Below are 21,742 nucleotides of genomic sequence, written 5' to 3'. Positions count from 1 at the left end.
TCTTCACGGAAGCGGTGGCACCTGAATTGAGGGTTCAGGAAGTATTTTAAAAAGCAGAGGGAATTTATTTTAAAAAGGAAGGAATGACTTCCAGATATGAATGATGGCATGAATGAAGTAGGAAGCAGCACAATGAGATCAAGTAAGAGCTAGTCATACAGTTTAGCTGGAATGTAGAGTGTGTGCAGGTGAATAGTGGTGAAATATGACTGGAAAGGAAGGATAGGTTAGAGTAAGATTGTAGGATACTTTAAAAGCCAATCTAAGGAGTTGATATTTTATTTTATAAGTAATACAAAGCCACTGAACACATTAACGTGTTTCAGTCTTGATCTTCAGCTCTCTTAATAAAAAGGATTGTTTAACAATGTTTCAAATTTGTTGTTAACTACAAAATAAACAAAAGCCACTTCGTGGTTTGCTTACGCTTTTAAAAAATTAATTTTTTTTTTTACCAATGTTGTCAGTCCTACTGTGTTTCCTTCTCTTGCTGCTTCCAAAAGTAATTCTTCAAATTTTCTTTGTTGAGTTCTTTCTACAGCTGTTGGTGAAAGGAATGAATTTTAATCTCTTCTAAATCACAGGATCTTTTTTCAAAAATTTCAATTACAAAAAGGAGAAGTAAAGTGATTTTGATGTTTTCATTAAATATCTTCTAACCTCTCTCACCTCTCTTTAATCTCTCCCTATCTACTGGCTCCTTCCCTACAGCCTACAGACATATCTATGTCTCTCCCATATTAGAAAAAACACCCCCTTGATCCTCCCATCCCTGCTGTTATTTTATTCATACATACATACACATACACACATACATATATGCACACACATATGTTCATACACATATGCATATGTGTATATTATCTATCTATACACACATACACATATATACACACATATCTATCTATATACACATACACACACATATATTCACACATATGTGAGCATACATATACACACACAAGTATGCATATACTCTCTGTTTCTCTCTCTCTCTTTCTTCCTCTTTTGTGGCTAGGCTCCTCGAAAAGGACTTCTAGAATAGATGACTTGACTTCCCTTCCTCTTAATCCCTTCTAGCTTCCAACCTCATCATTCCACCAAAACTGTTCTCTCCAAAGTTACCAGTGATCTTAATTGCCAAAACCAATGGTTTTTTCTCAATCTTCATTTTCCTCAATCTCTCTGCAGCCTTTGACAGTACTGATAATCCTCTTCTCTTTGATACTGTTTTCTCTAGGTTTCTGGAACACCACTATCTCCTCATTCTCCTCCTACCTATTAAACCACTCCATCTCAGTCTCTTTTGCTGGATCCTCATCCAGACCATCTAGCCATAGGTGTTTCACAGGGTTCTGTCCCAGGCCCTCTTTTCTTTTCCCTCTACACTATTTCTCACATCAGCTCCCATGGATTTAATTATCATCTCTATGCTGATGATCTCAAATCTACCTATCCAGACCCACATAATCTCTCTACTGAATTCCAATTTCATATCTCCAACTGCCTTTCAGAAATCTCAAACTGAATATCCAGTAGACAACTTAAACTCAAAATGTCCAAAACTGAACTCACTATCTTTCCCCTGAAAAGCTCCCGACCTCCTACTTACCTATTACTGTAGAGGACAACACAATCCTTCTAGTCCCTCAGAATCACAACCTAGGTGTCATCCTTGACTCCTCTCTTTCACCCCTTCATATCTAATCTTCTGTCAAGGTTTTTTTCACCTTTGCAACATCTCTCAATATGATCTCTTCTCCCTCTGACACTGCCACCACCCTGGTGCAGGCCCTCATCACCTCACACTGACTAGTGCAGTAGCCTGCTGGTTAGTCTTCCTGTCACCAGTCTCTCCTCACTCTAGTCAGACATCCTCCATTCAGCCACCAAAGTGATTTTCTTCAAGCATCGGTCCCTACCATGTCACTCCTGCCTTGTTCCCCACAAACTCTAATGGCTCCTTATCACCTCCAGGATCAAACAGAAGATTTTCTACTTGGCTTTCAAAGGCCTCCCCCCTACCTTTCCAACTTTCTTGTACAGGAAACTCCCCCAAACCGCTTAAGTATTCCTTGAGCCAGTGACAATGACCTCCTTACTGAACCACAAACAAGACACTCATCTCTTGACTCCAGCCAGTTTCTATGGTTGTCCCCCATGCCTTGAATGTTCTCTCTCCTCATCGCCACCTTCTGACTTCCTTGGCTTCCTGCAAGTCCCAACTCGAGTCCCACCTTCTTCAGTAAGTCATGCCTCTTAATTCTAGTGTCTTCCCCTTGTTAATTATCTCCTATTTATCCTATAGGTAGCTCATGTGTAAATATTTGTTTGCTTGTTGTAACCCCCACTAAATTGTGAGCTTCTTAAAGGCAGAAATTGTTTTTTTGCCTTTTTTTGTATCCTAGCAGTTAGCACAGTGCCTGGCACTTGATAAATGCTTAGTGACTGACTGCATGCTCTTTAGGGAAAAAAAGACAAAACACTTTTTTTCTATTCATATTACCTTAATGATTCTCCAGTCTCACAGTTTTATTTCTTTACAGCTTGAATGCACTGGTTTTCAATATTAAGATCTTCCTTTATGTTCTTCCAGTATTCTATTAGTACTGTATTCATTATCAATAACAAATAATTGTTGATTCCTACTATATGTAAGGCATAATATTAGGTGCTTTACATGTTAATAATAAAGGTAAAAGAGGCTCATGGTTAACAGGACTCTAAATTATTAAGAGAAATATAAAATAAATAAGTTAATGCCAAGAAAAAATATAAAAAATACAAATACTCATATGCATAAGTACATGAGACTCTGAGGCAGGAGTTGCACAGAGGTTAAGATTAGTGGAGTTATAAGTAAAGTGAAGGATCCAACATAACTGTGAAAGCCACTGCAACCATTTACATTTGGATTCTATGCACTGTGGTCCTTTGGTTAGCAGCGTAAACTAATATGTGTGTCTGTAAAAGACTCAGATTAAGGTAGAACTTAAGATTAGCTTAGCTTCAACAGAGATGATGGGTAAAGAAACTTCAAGACATGGATAGGAATATCTGCTGGAAGGCCACAAAATACTTAATTAGGAGTTCAGTTTTGATCTAGTGAACAAGCATTTATTAAGTCAACAAACACTCATGAGGTGCTAGGCACTGTACTAAGTACTGGCTAGAATTAGCAAAGACACTGAATATGCCACTTTTCTATTCCTCTAAGTTTCCCTTCCTCTTTCCCCATCTCTTACACTCACTTCCTTTTTTGTTATTTCTGGAGAAGCCGTGTTTTTCCTTCTTTATGGTTCCCCTTATTTCCTTAACTCATCACAATCTACCTTCTTCCCTTTCCATTCTACTGGAACTGGATTCTCAAAGGTAACCAATAACCTCCTAAATCACCACATCCAGTGAGTTACTATCAGTGCTAATTCTCCTTTCTGCAACATCTGACATTGTCATCCTCTCCTTTGTTCTTAAAATCCTCTTCTTCCTTAGCTTCTAGGATGCTACCCTACCGTACATCAGTTCTCCCTTTGCATTGTCTATGACCTCTCCCTCACCAACTCCCAGGATTTTCACTATGACTTCTATGAAGATTACTCTCAAATCTTTACCTCCAGTGTTTAGCTCTCTCCCAAACCCCAGTGCCACACTTTCAAATACTTGTTAGATGTTTCCACTTTGATATCAACTACAAATTTATCTTCTACAACCTCAAAAAGGGCCTTCCTACTACTCAAAAATTCTTATATTCATCCCTTAACTCCATAACAAATTCCCTCAAGATGATACAGCAAACTTTCTCCATATTCCTCAAGTCTCCACTCTTGCTAACATTTTTCATTCTCAGTAGATAACTTTGATCCTATGTTACTTAAAACATCAAAGACATACAACATAAGGTCACTGACTTTTCTCCTACATAAAAATACATCACTAACAGTGCGTAACATTCTTACCCATGTCACATAAAAACATATTCCTACCCATGCCAATTATCTCCTCAGTAGTCCAGTGAGGTAACAATTCTTCTAGTTACTCGAGACTCAAAACTTTGATGATAACTTTGATTCATCATTCTCCTTTACCTCTTTCTTTCACCTCCAAAGAATCTTAATATCCTAGAGTTAGAAAGCACCATAGGGGTCATTTAATCTTAACCATTGGTGCTATACAGTAATCTCCTCTAAATCAACTGTGACAAGTTCTCATCTAGTGTCTGCTAGAACACTTCCAAAGAAAGAGAATTTACCACCTAAAAGTCAATGTCCATTCTATCTCTGGAGCAATTGTTTTGTTAAAGTTCTTCCCAATATTCTGCTACTCTGTTTCCCATACAGTTTAAACTCTTTCATGTGATAATCATTCAAATATTTTATGGCCACTATAATCTAATCCTCAAGTCTTCTATTCCTTAGGATAAGCCTCCTGTGGAGACGCTCATAACTTTTAATGGACACTTTATGGTATCCAATTTGTATTTTGACTGTTAAAAGGCTTTTTTTTGTTTCCTTCTTCATTTATATATAGATTAAGTTTTTAAAGAGCCAGTTTCTAGACAGGTAATATGTTATTGTATTTATAGGCTAGATATTATTACCTTCAAGCATGTTTTTTATTTCTTTGTCATGAGTAACTTCTTTTGCTGTCTGTCCACTCCCATTCACAACAGCAGCATCAGCATTATGTTCTAATAGAAGCATTACCAATTCCTAAAAAAGTAAAGAAATGATTCTTAGCTAGTACTAAGACTTAAGATCTCACTATTATGGCACTTCTGGTTCTGAGGGAGAAGGACAAAGCAAAATAGAAAGTATTTCTGAACACATTTATTGTATGTACAAATAACCACATGGGTGGTATAACGGATTTTACAATAATGATTGTGTAACTCAATTAAAATCATGAAACTGGATGCATACATAAATAAGACAATATTTAAATTCTTTTTAAGGGGCAGCTAGGTGGTGCAGTGGATAGAGCACCGGCCCTGGATTCAGGAGGACCTGAGTTCGAATCCAGCCTCAGACACATAACACTTACTAGGTGTGTGACCCTGGGCAAGTCACTTAACCCCACTGCCTAGACCAAAAAAAAAATCCTTTTTAAGGGTAATTAGATTGTGTGTGCATGTGTACATGTATATAACAGAAGCAATATAAGTCACCCCTATGCCAGAGGAAAAAATCAAAGAGCAAGTTCAGAAACAAGCAGCAGTGACATAGCTGGGACCCCACTAGCAGAACTGGGTTTCAGTTCCAACTTCTAGCATAGGTGGAAGCCCACAAAAAAAATAAATAGGGTAGGAATCCCATACTAACTGGAAGCCTAAAGTTATAGGAGGAAATAGACAGTAAAACTTTATTAGTGAAGGACCTCAACTTTCCCCTCTCAGAACTAGATAAACCTAACCACAAAATAAATAAGAAAAAAGTGAAGGAAATAACAGCATTTTAGAAAAGTAGATATGATAAACCTCTGGAGGAAAATGAATGAGACTAAAGAGGAATATACTTTTTTCTCAGTGGTAGATGGTACCTACACAAAAAGTGACCAAGTATTAGGGCATAAAAACCTCACAACCTAATGCAGAAGAGCAAAAAACATTAAAAGCATCCTTTTCAGATCATAATGCAATAAAAATTACATTCAATAAATGGCCATGGAAACACAGATTTAAAATTAATTGGAAACAAAATAATCTAATCCTAAAGAATGAGTGGGTCAAACAACAAACCTCAGAAACAATCAATAATCTCAATAAAGAGAATGACAACAAGACTACATACCAAAATTTACAGGTTTCAGCCAAAGCAGTTCTTAGGGAGAAATCTATATTTCTAAGTGCTTACATCAATAAAAATAGAGAAAGAACAGATAAATGAATTAGGCATGTAACTAAAAAAACTAGTAAAAGAACAAATTAAAAATCCCCAATTAAATTACAAATTGGAAATCCAGAAAATCAAAGGAGATTAATAAAACTGAAAATAAGAAAACCAACGAACTAATAAATAAAAGTAGGAGCTAATTTTATGAAAAAAATGCAATAAAATAGATAAACTATTGGTTAATTTGATTTGAAAAAAGAGATTCCCGACTTCCAGAAGCCAAGATAGTGGAGTATGCAGTAAGTTGCCATCACTCTCCCTTATTGACCTCTGAATAAAAAACAGAAAATAGCACCCAAGAAAAATCCTAGAACAGCAGAGCCAGCAAAAAGTCAGGGTGAAACAGTCTTTTAACCCAGGAAACTTGAAGGATCAGTAAGAAAGTGCAGCCCGAGGCAGGCATCCTCCAGCAGCAGACCTCCCTGTGCTTCAGAGCAGCTCTGGACAGGCAAGTGTCCTCCTATAAAGTGCTCACCACACACCTCAGCACAGCCCTGGGAAAACTCAGAAAAACCCCACCAGGCCTCAGCACACGCCAGACACCACCACTGGACCCTAGCTCAGCACAAGGTAAGCGACCAGACCCCTACAGCCTCCAGCTGTAAGCACCTGAGGCCCCAGCACACAAAGCCAGAGACTAAGCCCCTGGACCCTAGCACAAGAAGCTTAGGACAGGGGGCAGCTAGGTGGCACAGTGGATAGAGCACAGGCCCTGGAGTCAAGAGGACCCGAGTTCAAATCTGAGACCAAACACTTAACACTTACTAGCTGTGTGACCCTAGGCAAGTCACTTAACCCCACTGCCTTAAAAAAAAAGAAGAAGAAGGAGAAGGAGAAGCAGCAGCAGCAGCTTGGGACAGTGCACCCTGTGCCCCAGAAGCAGAGCTCAACTTTAAAAGTCAAGAAATAGGCAAACAGAATGAGTAAAAAGCAACAAAGAACACTGATCATAGACTCTGAGGACAGGGAAGATCAAAACACAAACTCAGAAGATAACAACAATGTCAATATACCTACATTCGAAACCTCAAAAGAGAATATGAATTGGTCTCAAGTCCAAAAAGAGCTCAAGAAGGATTTTAAAAGTCAAATAAAAGAAGTAGAAGAAAAATTGGGAAAAGAAATGAGAGGTATACAAGAGAGAAACAACAGCTTGTAAAAGGAAGGACAAAAAATGACTGAAGAAAACAACTACATAAAAATTAGAATTGGCCAAATGGAAAAGGAGGTACAAAAATCCACTGAAGAGAAGAACTCCTTAAAAACTAGAACTGGCCAAGGAGGTACAAAAACTAACTAAAGAAAACAATTCATTAAAAATTAGAATTGGGCAAGCAGAAGCTAATGACTCTATGAGACATCAAGAATCAGTTAAACCAAATCAAAATAATGGGAAAAAAAATAGAAGAAAATGTAAAATACCTCATTAGAAAAACAAGTGACCTGAAAAATAGATCCAGGAGGGACAATTTAAAAATTGTTGGTCTACCTAAAAGTCATGATCCAAAAAAGAGGCTGGACAGCATCTTTCAAGAAATTATCAGGGAAAACTGCCCCGAAGTCCTAGAACCAGAAGGTAAAATAGTCATTGAAAGAATCTACTGATCACTTCTTGAAAGAGATGTCAAAATGAAGAACCCAAGGAATATTGTAGCCAAATTCCAAAATTATCAAGTCAAGAAAAAAAATACTGCAAGTAGCCAGAAAGAAATAATTTAAATGTTGTGAAACCACAGTCAAGATTATGCAAGACCTAGCAGCTTCTACATTAAAGGATTGAAGAGCTTGGAATGTAACATTCTGAAAGGCAAAGGATCTTGGATTACAACCAAGAATCAACTACCCAGAAAAACTGAGCAAAATCTTTTAGGGGAGGAGATGGACATTCAGTGAAATAGGGGACTTCCAAACTTCCTTGATGAAAAAAACTGAACAGCAAAGTAGATCTTCAAGTACAAGACTCAGGAGAAGCTTAAAAAGGTAAACAAGAAAGAAAAAAAGTCATAATGTTAAAAAGGTTAAACTGTTTACATCCCTACATGGGAAGAGGATACTTGTAACTCTTGAGAAACATATCTTTATTATGACATTTCCTTAGAAGGGGTATACATAGAAGAGGACATGGGTATAAGTTGACTTTGACATAATGATAAAAAAAAAATCTAATTAAGAAGTGAAAACGGAGTTTACTGGGACAAGAGGAAAGGAGGAGGCAGAAAAGGGTAAATTACATCACATGAGGAGGTGCAATGACCTATTACAGTAGAGGGAAAGAACGGAGGGAGATGAGCCTATTTGAACCTTACTCTCATTGGATTTGGCTCAAAGAGGGAATAACATACTCAGTTAGGTACAGAAATCTTACTTACCCTATAAGAAATAGGTGGGGAAAAGGGAAAGTGTGGGTAGGAGAAAGGGAAACAGGGAGGTAAGAAATAGTAGGGGAAAAGGGAAAGAAAAGAGAGGGGACTGATAGGAGGGCAGATTGAAGGAGATGGTAGTCAGAAGCAGAACACTAGTGAGGAAGGAAAGGGATAAAGGAGAGAGAAAAGTATAAACAGGGGCAGGGAAACAGGACGGAGAGAAAAAGGTAATGATAACTGTGAAAATGAATGGGATGAACTCAGCCATAAAACAGAAATGAATAGCAGAGTGGATTAAAAACCATAATCCTACAATATGTTGTTTACAAGAAATACATGGAAAGCAGAGAAATACACACAGAGAAAAGGTAAAAGGCTGCAGTAGAATATATTATGCTTCAGCTGAAATAAAAAAAGCAGGGGTAGCAATCCTGATCTCAGAGAAAGTAAAAGCAAAACTAGATCTAATTAAAAAAGACATGGAAGGAAAATACATCCTACTAAAAGGTACCACAGACAATGAAGTAGTATCATTACTAAACATATATGCACCAAGTGATATAGCATCCAAAATCTTAGAGAAGTTAAGTGAGTTATAATAAGAAACAGACAGCAAAACTATATTAATGGGGGACCTCAACCCCCCATCTCAGAACTAAATAAATCTAAACACAAAATAAACAAGAAAGAAATTACGGAGGTGAATAGAATTTTAGAAAAGTTAGATATGGTTGTCTCTGGAGAAAACTGAACACGGGTAGAAAGAAATATACTTTTTCTCAGCAGTATATGGCACCTGACCACATATGTATGAGGGCATAAAACCCTCACCATCTAATACAGAAAGGCAGAAATATTAAAATTTCAAACCATGATGCAATAAAAATTACATGTGGAAAGACAGACTAAAATTAATTAGAAACTAAATAACCTAATCCTAAAGAATGAGTAGGTCAAATAACAAATTATAGAAACAATCAATAATTTCATCCAAGAGAAGGACAATAATGAAACAACATACCAAAACTTATGAGATGCAGCCAAAACAGTTCGTAGGGAAAATTTTATATCTCTAAATGCATATATGAATAAAATAGAAAAAGAGGAGATAAATGAATTGGGCATATAATTAAAGAAGCTAGAAAAAGAACAAATTAAAAATCCCCAATTAAATACCAAATTAGAAATTCTGAACATCAAAGGAGAGATTAATAAAATTGAAGTTAAGAAAATTATTCAACTAATAAACAAATCAACTGGTTTTATGAAAGAAAAATAAAAGAGAGAAACATTTGATTAATCTGATTAAAAAAATACTAGATTACCAATATCAAAAATGAAAAGAGTGAATTCACTACCAACGCAGAGGAAATTAAAACAATAATTAGGAGCTATTTTGCTCAACTGTATGCCAACAAAACTGACAAGCTAAGTGAAACGGATGAATATTTACAAAAATTCAAATTACCCAGATTAGCAGAAGAGGAAATAAAATACTACCATTTCAGAAAAAGAGATTGAACAAGCCATCAATGAAATCCCTAAGAAAAAAACTCCAGGGCCAGACGGATTTAAAAGTGAATTGTACCAAACATTTAAAGAACAATTAATACCAATACTATACAAACTATTTAGGAAAACAGGCAAAGAAGAAGCCCTTCCAAATTCCTTTTAGGACACAAATACAGAGGAAGAGCAAAAACAGAGAAAAAACTATAGACCAATTTCCCTAATGAGTACTGACACAAAAATTTTAAATAAAATATCAGCAAGGAGATTATAGCAATATATCACAAAGATCATATACTATAATCAGGTGAGATTTACACCAGGAATGCAGGGCTGGTTCAATATCAGCATAATTGACCACATCAATAACAAAACCAACAAAAATCATATGATTATCTCAATAGATGCAGAATAAGCTTTGGACAAAATACAATACTCATTTATATTAAAAACAATAGAAAGCATAGGAATAAATGGAGCTTTCCTTAAAATAAGTAATTTCTATCTAAAACCATCAGCAAGCATTATCTGTAATGGGAATAAGCCAGAAACTTTCCCAATCAGATCAAGGGTGAAGCAAGGGTGTTCATTATCATCACTATTATTCAATATTGCATAAGAGAAGAAAAAGAAATTATAGGAATTAGACTAGGTAATAAGGAAACAAAACTATTACTCTTTGCAGATGATATGACTGTATGGTTGGAGAATCCTACAGTAAAAAACTAAAAAACTAGTTGAAATAATTAACAACTTTAACAAAATTGCAGGATGTATAAATCATCAACATTTCTATATATTACCAACAAAATCCAACAGCAAGAGACAGAAAAATAAATTCCATTTAAAATAACTGTAGACAATATAAAATACTTGGGAGTCTACTTTCCAGAAAAACTCAGGTACTATATGAACACAATTACAAAACACTTTTCACACAAATAAAGTCAAATCTGAACAACTGGGAAAAATACTAACTGTTCATGAGTAGGCCAAGCCAATATAATAAAAATGACAATTCTACCTAAATTAATTCACTTACTCAACATTATACCAAACTATCAAAAATATTTTATAGAGCTTGAAAAAATAATAACAAAATTTAACTAGAAAAACAGTAAGTCAAGAATATCAAGGGAATTAATCAATGGAAGCCTACGCTACTGTCACTCTAAACCAGCAGAGCTTTCTGACTACCTAGGTCCAATAGCAGTCTACTGCTGCTTGAGACCCCAACCCAGGTCAGAAACTTGCAGAGAGGCAACAATTAGACTTTGTTCTGGATCAGATTCATCAGACCCCTTTGAGAGCCCTGAAAGATTGCAGGTCCTCTACCTGAGTTGTCTCCAAGAGCCTGGAATAACACAATAATCAATACCCCAAGAAAGCAAAAGGATCAGCCCAGACATTCCCTTCATAAGTATATTAAGTTCAGGCTTAACATCTAGTCCAAAGTCAAAAAAAACTGTGAAAGACCCTAAGAAGCTTCCAGGGCTAGAACAATGGCAAACAAAAAATGAATCACATCATCATTAGCTTTTATGGAAAGAGGGAGGCTCAAGACACAAAACCACAAGACAATGACTTCAAAACATCGATAAGCAAAGCCTCCAAGAAAAACACAGCCTGGACACAAATTCAACTAGATTTCCTGGAAGACATAAAGTAAGAATCTAAAAAAAATTTTTTTTTTGATGCTCCTTACAAATGAAATGAGTGCTACAGGGAAAAAATGGAAAAGAAATGAGAGCTTTGGAAGTAAGAACTGGCAGTGAAATTAACAGCCTGGCACAGGAGGTACAAAACCCTTACTTCCTGAAAATTTAGGTAGACCAAATTGAAGCCAATGATACCAAGAGACAAGAAGAAATAATAAAAGTCAAAAGACTGAAAATATAGAAGAAAATATAGGGTCTCATAGTAAAAAAAACTGATTGAGAAAACAGATCAAGGAGAAGATATTTAAGAATCATTTGGACTATGTAAAAGACACGGCCAAAAAATGAGCCTAGGCATCCTATTTACAGAAATCTTAAAAGAAAACTGCCCAGACCTCTTAGAACCAGAGGGCAACGTAGAAATAGAAAGATTCCACCAGTCACCTCCTGAAACCCCAAAATGAAAACTCCTAGGAATTACAGCCAAAATCCAGAGCTCCCAGGTCAACAAAAAAATACTACAAGCAGTCGGAAGGAAAGAATTCAAGTACCAAGTATCCACAGTCAGGATCACACACAACTTAGCAGCCACCACTACAAAGGAAAAGAGAGTTTAGAATATGATATTCCAGAAGGCAAAGAATAATAATAGCACCAAGAACTTTACTTAAACAGTAAAACTACAAGTGGAAAAATAAACCTTTAATGAAATAGAGGGCTTTCAAGCATCCCTGATGAAAGAGATCAAAACTACATGGAAACTTCTGAAGTTCAAATACAGAAGCCAAGAGAAATATCAAATGGCAAATATGAGCAAGCAGCCATACCGGACTAAACAAGGATAAGCTTTTTACATTCTTATATGGGGAAATAATACCATGTATCCCCTCAAAAGTCTATCATCATCATAGATTAAGTATGGTCTAATTGACAAGACTTGGAAGTGGTTCTATTATGTCTTAATGATCTTAAGAGAAGAATGGAAAGAGAGAGGAAGAGGAATACATGGGGTGAGGGAACAAAAGGAAAGAAAAGTTAGAGAAAATTATCTCACATAATGAGAGATTATAAGTAGGCATCTATAAAAACAAGATGGAGGAGATGACAAGGAACAGCTGACACTTGAGCCTCCCTCTCATCAAAGGAGAGAACAATATGCACACACACACACACAGCTGAATACAGAAATTATATCACTCAACAAAAAGAGAAAAGAAACTAAAAAGAGGTTAGATTGAGGAAGAGATTAGTCCTAAGCAAAACAAACTCTAAGGATATACAAAAATATTTATAGTTCTTTTTGAGGTAACAAAGAATGAGAATCCGAAGGGGTACCCATCAACTGAGAAATGGTCAAACAAGTTACAGCATATCAATATGACAAAATACTTTTGTGCTGTAAGAAATAATAAAAGGGATGTTGTCAGAGAAACTTGGGGAGGTTTACATGAACAAATATAACGTGAGGGGCAGCTAGGTGGCGCAGTAGATAGAGCACTGGCCCTGGATTCAGGAAGAACTGAGTTCAAATCCGGTCTCAGACACATAACACTTACTAGCTGTGTGACCCTGGGCAAGTCACTTAACCCTATTGCCTAGCCAAAAAAAATAATAATAATAATCATATATATATATGTGTGTGTGTATATATATGTGTGTGTGTGTGTGTGTATATGTGTGTGTGTGTATATATGTGTGTGTGTGTGTGTGTGTGTGTGTGTATATAGTGAACAAAACCAGGGAAACTCAGTGACAACAATATAGTTAACACAAACAACTTTGAAAGAGTTAGGAACTTTGATCACTGTAATTATCAACCACAGTTGATATCTGATGATGTAATTACCAACCATGATTCCAGAGGACGAACTGAAACATGTTACCTATCTCCTGACAGCAATATGAAGAGTCTTATAAAGAAAAGGAAAGGCAGCCTGAGCTAAATGAATAGCAAAATTATGCATACAATTCCCAAATCTATATATCCAATCATCCTCTCCCGCATTCATCCTTAATCGCCTGAGCCCCAGTCCACCTGGATGTCCCATAAGCATCTCAAATGCAACATGTATGAAATATAACTAATTTTCCCTTGACCTGCCTCTCCTAATTTCCCATTTCTATAGAGAGCATCACTATTCATCTAGTATCCCAACGCTGGAGTCATCCTTACTTCTTCATTCTCCCTGTGTGAAATCTGTTTTCATGCCTTGTTCATAACACATTTCACATCCATGACCTCTCTATTCACAACAACCACTCAGGTCTTCGTGACTCCCTCCCCTCTTCCTCCACAAAGCTACTAAACTGATATGCCTAAAGCACAGATCAAACCATGTAACCCTCCTCCTTAAGTAGTTTCTTAAAAAGCATCAGTGTCTCACTATTGCCTTTAAGATAAAATATAAATTTCTCTATTAGACACATAAATACCTTCAGTGTTTCTCTCTAAGCCATGGTTCTAGAATGATTTTCTATTTCTTTCCCTCATGCATCCTACTCTACATTGCTACCAAATGAGCCTCCTTGTTATTCCCCAAGTACAGCATTTCATCTCTAACCTCTGTGCCTTTGTGCAGGTTGGTACCAAAGCCTGAAATGCTCTCCCTTCCCTACCCAGGACTCTTAAAATACCTGGCTCCCTTCAAGGAGCCCAAGGCCCAGCTCAATTGTCACATACTACAATAAACCTTTCCTGATACTTCTAGTCCTTAATGGTTTTCCTCACTTCAAAATCACTTTATATTTCATCCTTGCAGAATTAAATTGAACTTGAAATTTAAAGAATGATCTGTATGATAAAACATTCATGTGTTTTACACCCACCAGTCAATTGCAGAGGAACAATCCACATAAATTATCTAGAGATTACACTAGGACTCAAAGCATCACTGAATATTTTCACAAGGCCTCTAATGAGGGTTAGAATATTCTCATCAAAAAAGAATTCTTAATGCCAACTTTATAAATACGTCAATGTTTTTGAAAAATATAGGGAGCACTTGAAGTAAAATGAATAAAATTAGCATTGTCTGTTCTCAACTTAACATGTAGTTATATTAATTTGCTTGCTCAAGGCAGGTATTTAAAATGCTACTTAATACCACCCCATCCAGTATCTCAAACAAGACATATAAGCTTTTACAAAAAAGAAAAGACATAATACATATAAAAAACTTCATATCTTAGAAAGTACAAATCAAACAGAACCCTGGAAGCTTTTCATTTATTCCTATTTCCTTCCACATGTTCACAGATCTATAAGTACATTCAGAGATGAGAAATTGCTGAGATTTTGGCATGGATTTGCTTTTAAGACTCAGAATGAATACTGTCACAGCGTTTCATAGACAGCACTATTTTAGCTTTCTAAAGGGTAAAGAACTAAACAATCTGACAACTCCTAGCATTCTACTAGAAGATTGGGGGTCCATGGTACTATAACTGAAAACAGCAGGTGGGGACTTTTTGATTGAATCAGTCAATCAGATTGACAGGTGTAAACAAGGCCCACACCCTTCTGGAATTAATCTGTCAGCCAAAGGTTTAAACTAAGAGCAAACACAGGAAGTATACTGGGATTGGTTGATTAGTCATACCCTAAGGGGTTTAGATAAAAAACAAGCTAGTTTAGAATAGAGCAGTGGAAAGAGTATTGGATTCGGAACCAGAGGTCCTGGGTTAGTCCCTATGCAACCTTGGGAAAATAATTTAGGTACAGCTAGGTGGTATAATAGAGTGCCAACATTGGAATCAAAAAGATCTATCTTCCTTAGTTAAAATCTGGCCTCAGACACTTACTAGCTGTGTGACCCTGGACAAGTCACTTAACCCCACTTGCCTTTGTTCCCTCATCTGTAAAATGAGCTGGAGAAGGAAATGGCAAACCACTTCAGTACCCCGGCCAAGAAAACCCCTAATGGGGTCACAAAGAGTCAGACTGAAAAACAACCGCAAAAAATTCTAGTAACAGGCCAATCTAGTGGTAGGTGAGGAGATTTAGTCAAGCCCTCCACATGAAAATATGAGGGTAAGCTTTGGTCTCACCTTTCTCCATCCAACCCACACTTCCCCCACTCTCTACTGACCAGAGGAAGACAAAATTGTGAACTTCAAAAGGTTGGAGAACTTGAGACTTCCATTTGTGACAGTAAAAGTGTCCCTGGATAGCACAGACTGATGGCAGCACCTGCATTAAAAGCTGAGATAGACTGAGAAAAGATAGCTTCAAATCTCTATGAGAAACCTGGAAGAAAGCTACAACATAATTCTGGATAAGGATCCCACAAACAGAAATAAAGGACTCCCAGCAAGGAAGAGCTGTGATTTACCTTTGTGTCACATGTGCTGTCTAACAAGCAGGAGCCATTTCTCTCTAGACTCTAGATATGCTCGTGGGAGACAGAGCCCCAGTTTGGGGACATCTTTGGTACCAACTATCTTACTGTTCTAACTCAGTAAATATCCATTTCTAAAAGCTAATTAAATTTGGCTGGCTAATTGATATCAATTGATAATAAATGGAAATCACGCTGGTAGTGGCTCATAAATGATGTTATGAGCAAACCAATCTCAACCTTCAAGATTACCTCTAGGACCTTGCCTAAGGGGAGAAGTAGTTAGCTGACCTCTTGGGACCCTACCTGTCTGTGAGATTAGGGGCTCAAAGAGGGAACTCAAAGCCTGTCTTACACTACTACCTTCCCAAGTTAACAAAGACTTGGGCTCAAAACAATACAGTATAGATTTTGAACACTCTACCACTTCAGTATATATATATAATGAAAATGGATCAGAGAGCACTAACAAAGGGAGGAACAGAAAAAAGGAAATTAAGAGAAAAGAGTAAACAAAAGACAAAGTGACTTAAAACTATGCAATTATAAGGACTATTAGATGTAAGACAGTTCTTTGCCATCTCCTCCTATGACACTATCTGTGTCACGTCAGACAAGTCTTACAATCTTACTGGCCCTCAGTTTCCTCATCTGTAAAATGAGTTGTATTGGATGGCCTCTGAGGTTTACTATGATCTCTATGGCCTCTTAATCTATTATGCTCTTTACTAAGGTAAAATGACAGAAAATGAGCTTCAAGTGGCAAGAAATATTTTCTTTAGATAAGGACCACATCCACAACAAAAGTCCGATTTTGATATGCTTCATCTGGCATTTGTAAATATGTGTTGTTCTAGAGATGAACCTGTGCTAATACAGCAGAATACAACTGTAACTGTGTTGTACAAAGGAAAAAGCACTGGCTTTGGAGTCAAGAGGATCTGGGTTCTAATCCTGCCTCTGTCACTACTTGTGTGACCTTGGGCAAGTCACTTAATTTCTGTGGGGCCTCAGTTTCCTCATTTATAAAATACAAAAGATAGACTATATGGCCTCTAAGGTTCCTACTAGCTCTATATCTATCATTCTTTGGCAAGTTATATATCAAGCCTAAATAATTTCAGGCAGTCCTTAAAACAGACTGTACCTACTATGTGTGAACTAGCCTATATAAATATAGATAAGGAAAAAGAGGAACTGTCTTTTTAAAAAGACCCTTGTTCAAAGGGAACTCATAATTTAAAGAGATACATAGATGAACAAAGCAATGTAATAATGGGAATAATGTGTGTGGTGAGGAAAGCTAAGGCCAACAAAAAGTGTTTTAAAGGTATGGTATGGGATGGTATTGGAAAAGACAGAGATTACATCAGAGATAATACTGCTGAGGGTGGGTAGAAGGGTGAAAACACTTGTTCTGTTTCTATTTTCCCCATCAAAGAAAATAATCTTTGGAATGGAAAAGGCAGTACAAAAAGAACTAACAGGAAGTTGATACCCAAGATAAGTAAAGAGATAGTAAAATAGTACCTAACTGCCTTTGATGAGATGGAAGTCAAGTTGGCCCAAATGTGAACTACATGTTTGAGTATTAAAAGAAATGACAGATGTGATTACTGAGCCACTGTCAATGATCTCTGAAAGACTTTGGAGTATGATAATAATAACAGGTAGCATTTATGTACCACTTTAAGGTTGGCAAAGCACTTTGCATCTATGAGCTCCTTTTGTAGGTGCTATTATGAGGTACAGGGTAATCAATGAACAAAGCTATAAAAGGACAATAAACATAAATTAAGCATAGTCTAAATGCCAGGCACTGTGCCAAGCACAGGGTATACAAAAAGAAGCAAAAAAGACAGTCCTTGCTCTTAAGGAGTTTGTAATTATGGGGAAAACAATAAGCAAACAAATATGTACAAGTAAACTATACAAGATAAATGGGCAATAACAGAGGGAAGACACTAGAATTAAGAGGTGTTGGGAGAGGATTCCCATAGAAGATGGGATTTTAGCTGGGATCTGAAGGAAAAGGAGGGAGAACATTATAGGAGGGCAGACAGAGAAAATGCCAAGACATGGAGTGTCTCATTTATGGAACAGCCAGGAGGCCAGAGTCACTAGATCACAAAGTATGTGGTGGGAGTAAGGTATAAGAAGACTGGAGAGGTAGGAAGGAGCTAGGTTATGAAGTGCTTTGAATGAAATACAGAGGATTTTCTATTTATACCCGGAGGCAAAAAGGAGCCACTGGAATTTATTGAGTAGGAGGGGTGATAATGGACTGATGCTTCATTCATCTACCAAAGTAGATGAATGAAGGACAGATTGGAGTGGGGAGACCCTGCACCCAAATAATGACAGTGTCCAAAGACAGGAGGAGGCTTACTCAAGAGATATTAAAAAGAAGAAATCTTCAGGCCTTGGCAACAGATTGGATGTTGGGTGTTACAGTTAGTGAGGAGTTGAGTGTGAGTTTAAGGGACTGGGAGAATGGTGTTGCCCTCCCCAGTAATATGGAAGTTAGAAGGGAGGGAGGATTTAGGGAGAAAGAAAATTACTTCAGTTTTGGACATGTTGATTTTAAGATGTTTAGTGGACACCCAGTTTGAGACATCTAAAAAGCAGTTGGAGATGCCAAACCTGGAGGTCAGCAGAAAGGTTAGAACTGGATTGGCAGATTTAAAAATCATCAGCATAGAAGTGGTAATTACATCTACAGGAGCCTAGAGGATCAGCAAGTGAAGTAATAGAGGGAGAGGAGAAGAGGGCCCAGGACACAACCCTCTTACACATTTATGGTTGGAGGGAATAATGAGGATCCAGCAAAGGGGGCTGAGAAGGAGCAGTCAGATGGATAGGAGGAGAACTAAGAGACAGAGTAATGTCCTAAACACCTAAAGAAAAAAAGGAGAAGAGTGTAATCAACAGTATCAAAAGATGTAAAGAGATCTAGGAAAATGAGGACTGAGAAAATGCCATTGGGAGGTGGAGCCAAGATGGCAGAGAAAAGGCAGCAACTAGCCTGAGTTCTCCCCAAAACCCCTCTGAACACCTTTAAATAATGTCACAAAACAATTCCTGGAGTGGCAGAACTCACAAAAGGATGGGGTGAAATAATTCCTCAGCCAAAGACAACTTAAAATTACAGTGGAGCCCAGTCCAGTGCAGGCCACACCAGCACAGACCAGGCCCCATCAAACCAGGAGCAGGCCTTGGGAGCCACTGAATCAGCAGCAGCAGTGGCTGTTTCCAGAGCTCTGAGCCTACAGACAGTAAGGGGGTGGAACAACTGATAAGAAAGATATTACAAGGGCCTCTGCTGGCACAGGGCAGGGAGGCAAGATGGCAGTCCCAGGGCAAGGAGGAGCAGTAGCACACCAGCCTTTGTGGCCACAGAGGGGTAGGGACTTGTCACAGTCCCGGGCAGAAACAGTATTTGTGATCACTCACAGACCAGGTCAAGAGAGTAGTAAACGCACCTCTCCTTAGATCATTTCTCTCTGGAAGAACTGAGAAATTACAGGTCCCTCTCTGAAAACAGCTGCATAAAACCTCTGAAGCTTGGGACAGTACGCCTTCCACCCTGGAAGCAGAGCCCCACTTCAACAAAGAGTTAAAAGGCAAGAAGTAGACAGGAAAAATGAGCGAACAGAAAAAAATTCTGACTGCAGAAAGTTACTATGGTGACAAGGAAGATCAAAACACATACTCAGAAGAAGAAAACAAAGTCAAAGCTCCAACATCTAAAGCCTCCAAGAAAAATACGAATTGATCTCAGGTCGTGAAAGAGCTCAAAAAGGATTTTGAAAATCAAGTAAGAAAGGTAGAAGAAAAATTGGGAAGAAAAATGACAGTGACACAAGAAAATCATGATAAAAGAGTCAACAGCTTGGTAAATACTGAAGAAAATAACACCTTAAAAAAAAAGAACAAGCCAAATGGTAAAAGAGGTACAAAAAGCCAATGAAGAGACAAATGCCTTGAAAAGCAGAACTGGCCAAATGGAAAAGAAAGTACAAAAATTCACTGGGAAAAAAAAATGGTTAAAAAGTAGAATTAGCCAAATGCAAAAGGAGGTACAAAAGCTCTCTGAAGAAAATAATTCCTTAAAAATTAGAATGGAGCAAATGGAAGCTAATGACTTTATGAGTAATCAAGATACAATAAAACAAAACCAGAAGAATGAAAAAATAGAAGACAATGTGAAATATTTCATTGGAAAAACAACTGACCTGGAAAACAGATCCAGGAGAAATAATTTAAAAATTATCGGCCTACCTGAAAGTGATGATCAAAAAAAGCCTAGACATCATCTTTCAAGAAATTATCAAGGAAAACTGCACTTACATTCTAGAACCAGAGGGTAAAATAGAAATTGAAAGAATCCACCGACCATCTGCTAAAAGAGATCACAAAATGAAAACTCCCAGGAATATTACAGCCAAATTCCAGAGCTCCAAGGTCAAGGAGAAATTATTGCAAGAAGCCAGAAAGAAACAACTGGGGGCAGCTAGGTGGTGGAGTGGACAGAGCACTGGACCCGGAGTAAGGAGGACCTAAGTTCAAATCCAGGCTCAGACACATAAACTTCACTAGCTGTGTGACTCTGGGCAAGTCACTTAACCTCAACTGCCTCGCAAAAAAAAAAAAAAAAAAGAAAAAAGAAAAAAAGAAATAAAAGAAAAAGAAAAGAAACAATTCAAGTATCATAGATCCACAGTCAGGAAAAGGGGTGTGATAGAAGGGAAGGCAGACTGGGAGAGGTGGCAGTCAAAGAAAAGACCATTAGATATGTCAATTAAGAGATTATTGGCAAATTTGGACAGAGCAGTTTAAATGGAATAAAGTCTCATAAATGTACTAACTGGAACATCACGAACTCAATTTATCCAACCTCAACGTGGCCATAACTCTAGCAAAACAGTCCTTTTATTCCTGCTTAATTGACAACTTAATCTCATTCCCCACAGAAGCTATTTCAAATGGAATATTACTGTGCTATAAGAAATGATGAATGTAGTGAACACAGTGAAATAAGGATCTGTATATGAACTGATGCAGAGTGAAGCAAGCAAAGCCAAGAAAACAACATACACAACAATGACAACAATGGAAAAGGAAAGAGCTATACACATACACAAAAAAAATCAAAACTGAATGTAGAAAATTATATAACTCAAACATGACTTGAATGAAGAGATATGAGAGGACACAGCAACCCACCCCTTGTGAAGATGGGAGGTCCACGGGTGTTGCACATTGCACACATTTTATGACTTTAACAATGTACTGATCGACTATGCTGATTTTTTTCCTCTTTTATTCCCTTTAAAAAAATACTTATTGGGGGAGCTTGGTGGTCCGGTGGATAAAGCACTGCCCGTGGACTCAGGAAGACCTGAGTTCAAATGCTGTCTCAGACACATAACACTTACTAGCTGTGTGACCCTGGGCAAGTCACTTAACCCCCACTGCTCAACCAAACAAACAAACAAACAAACAAACAAACTAAAAACAAAAAAACTCTGTTATATGGGATGGATCCATATCTTCTACCCAATCAAAATCCTGGTAGTTGTCTAGAGAATTTCAGGTCACTCTGCTTCCTTCTCCATGAGCTTAGTATTTAGCTGAGAATTTTTCTCTCTCTGCCCCACCCCATCCCCAACTCCTGATCTTATGCTACAGGACTTCAACATACATACGTGACTCTCCCTCAAACACTGTTCAGTTCATTAACTTACTTCTCATGATCTATTCCTCAGGCACATAAAGCTGGTCTTTACCTTGATCTTGCCAATACCTACAAATCTCATGAGCTCCCATGAATTTAATTACCACCTGCATGATGATGATTCTTCACAAACAATAAACTCCATCTCTAGTTTCTCCGCCTGTCCCTGTTCCCACAATGTGCTCCCTCCTAATCTCTGACTCCTGACTTCCTTGAAGTCCCAACTAAAATCCCACCCTCTTCAGGAAGC

At 37.5% G+C, this 21,742-nt stretch overlaps 1 protein-coding gene across 2 annotated transcripts in view; it reads right to left on the bottom strand.

The window, feature by feature from the left end:
* LOC114031829 (oxysterol-binding protein-related protein 1) overlaps nucleotides 1-21,742 on the bottom strand; it is a 305,142-nt gene that overhangs the window by 226,401 nt on the left and 56,999 nt on the right. For both annotated transcript variants that reach the window (XM_027846969.1, XM_027846970.1), the window contains exons 5-6: nucleotides 4,598-4,709; nucleotides 456-541 (exon numbers count right to left, since the gene is read on the bottom strand). In XM_027846969.1, the coding sequence (XP_027702770.1) occupies nucleotides 456-541; nucleotides 4,598-4,709 (198 nt within the window). The remainder of the gene's footprint in view (nucleotides 1-455; nucleotides 542-4,597; nucleotides 4,710-21,742) is intronic.

Source organism: Vombatus ursinus, unplaced genomic scaffold, assembly GCF_900497805.2.
Source record: "Vombatus ursinus unplaced genomic scaffold, bare-nosed wombat genome assembly UNPS02015255.1, whole genome shotgun sequence".
Taxonomy (NCBI): domain Eukaryota; kingdom Metazoa; phylum Chordata; class Mammalia; order Diprotodontia; family Vombatidae; genus Vombatus; species Vombatus ursinus.
Note: the sequence above shows the minus strand (reverse complement) of the source record. Positions and strands in the feature narration are given on the sequence as shown.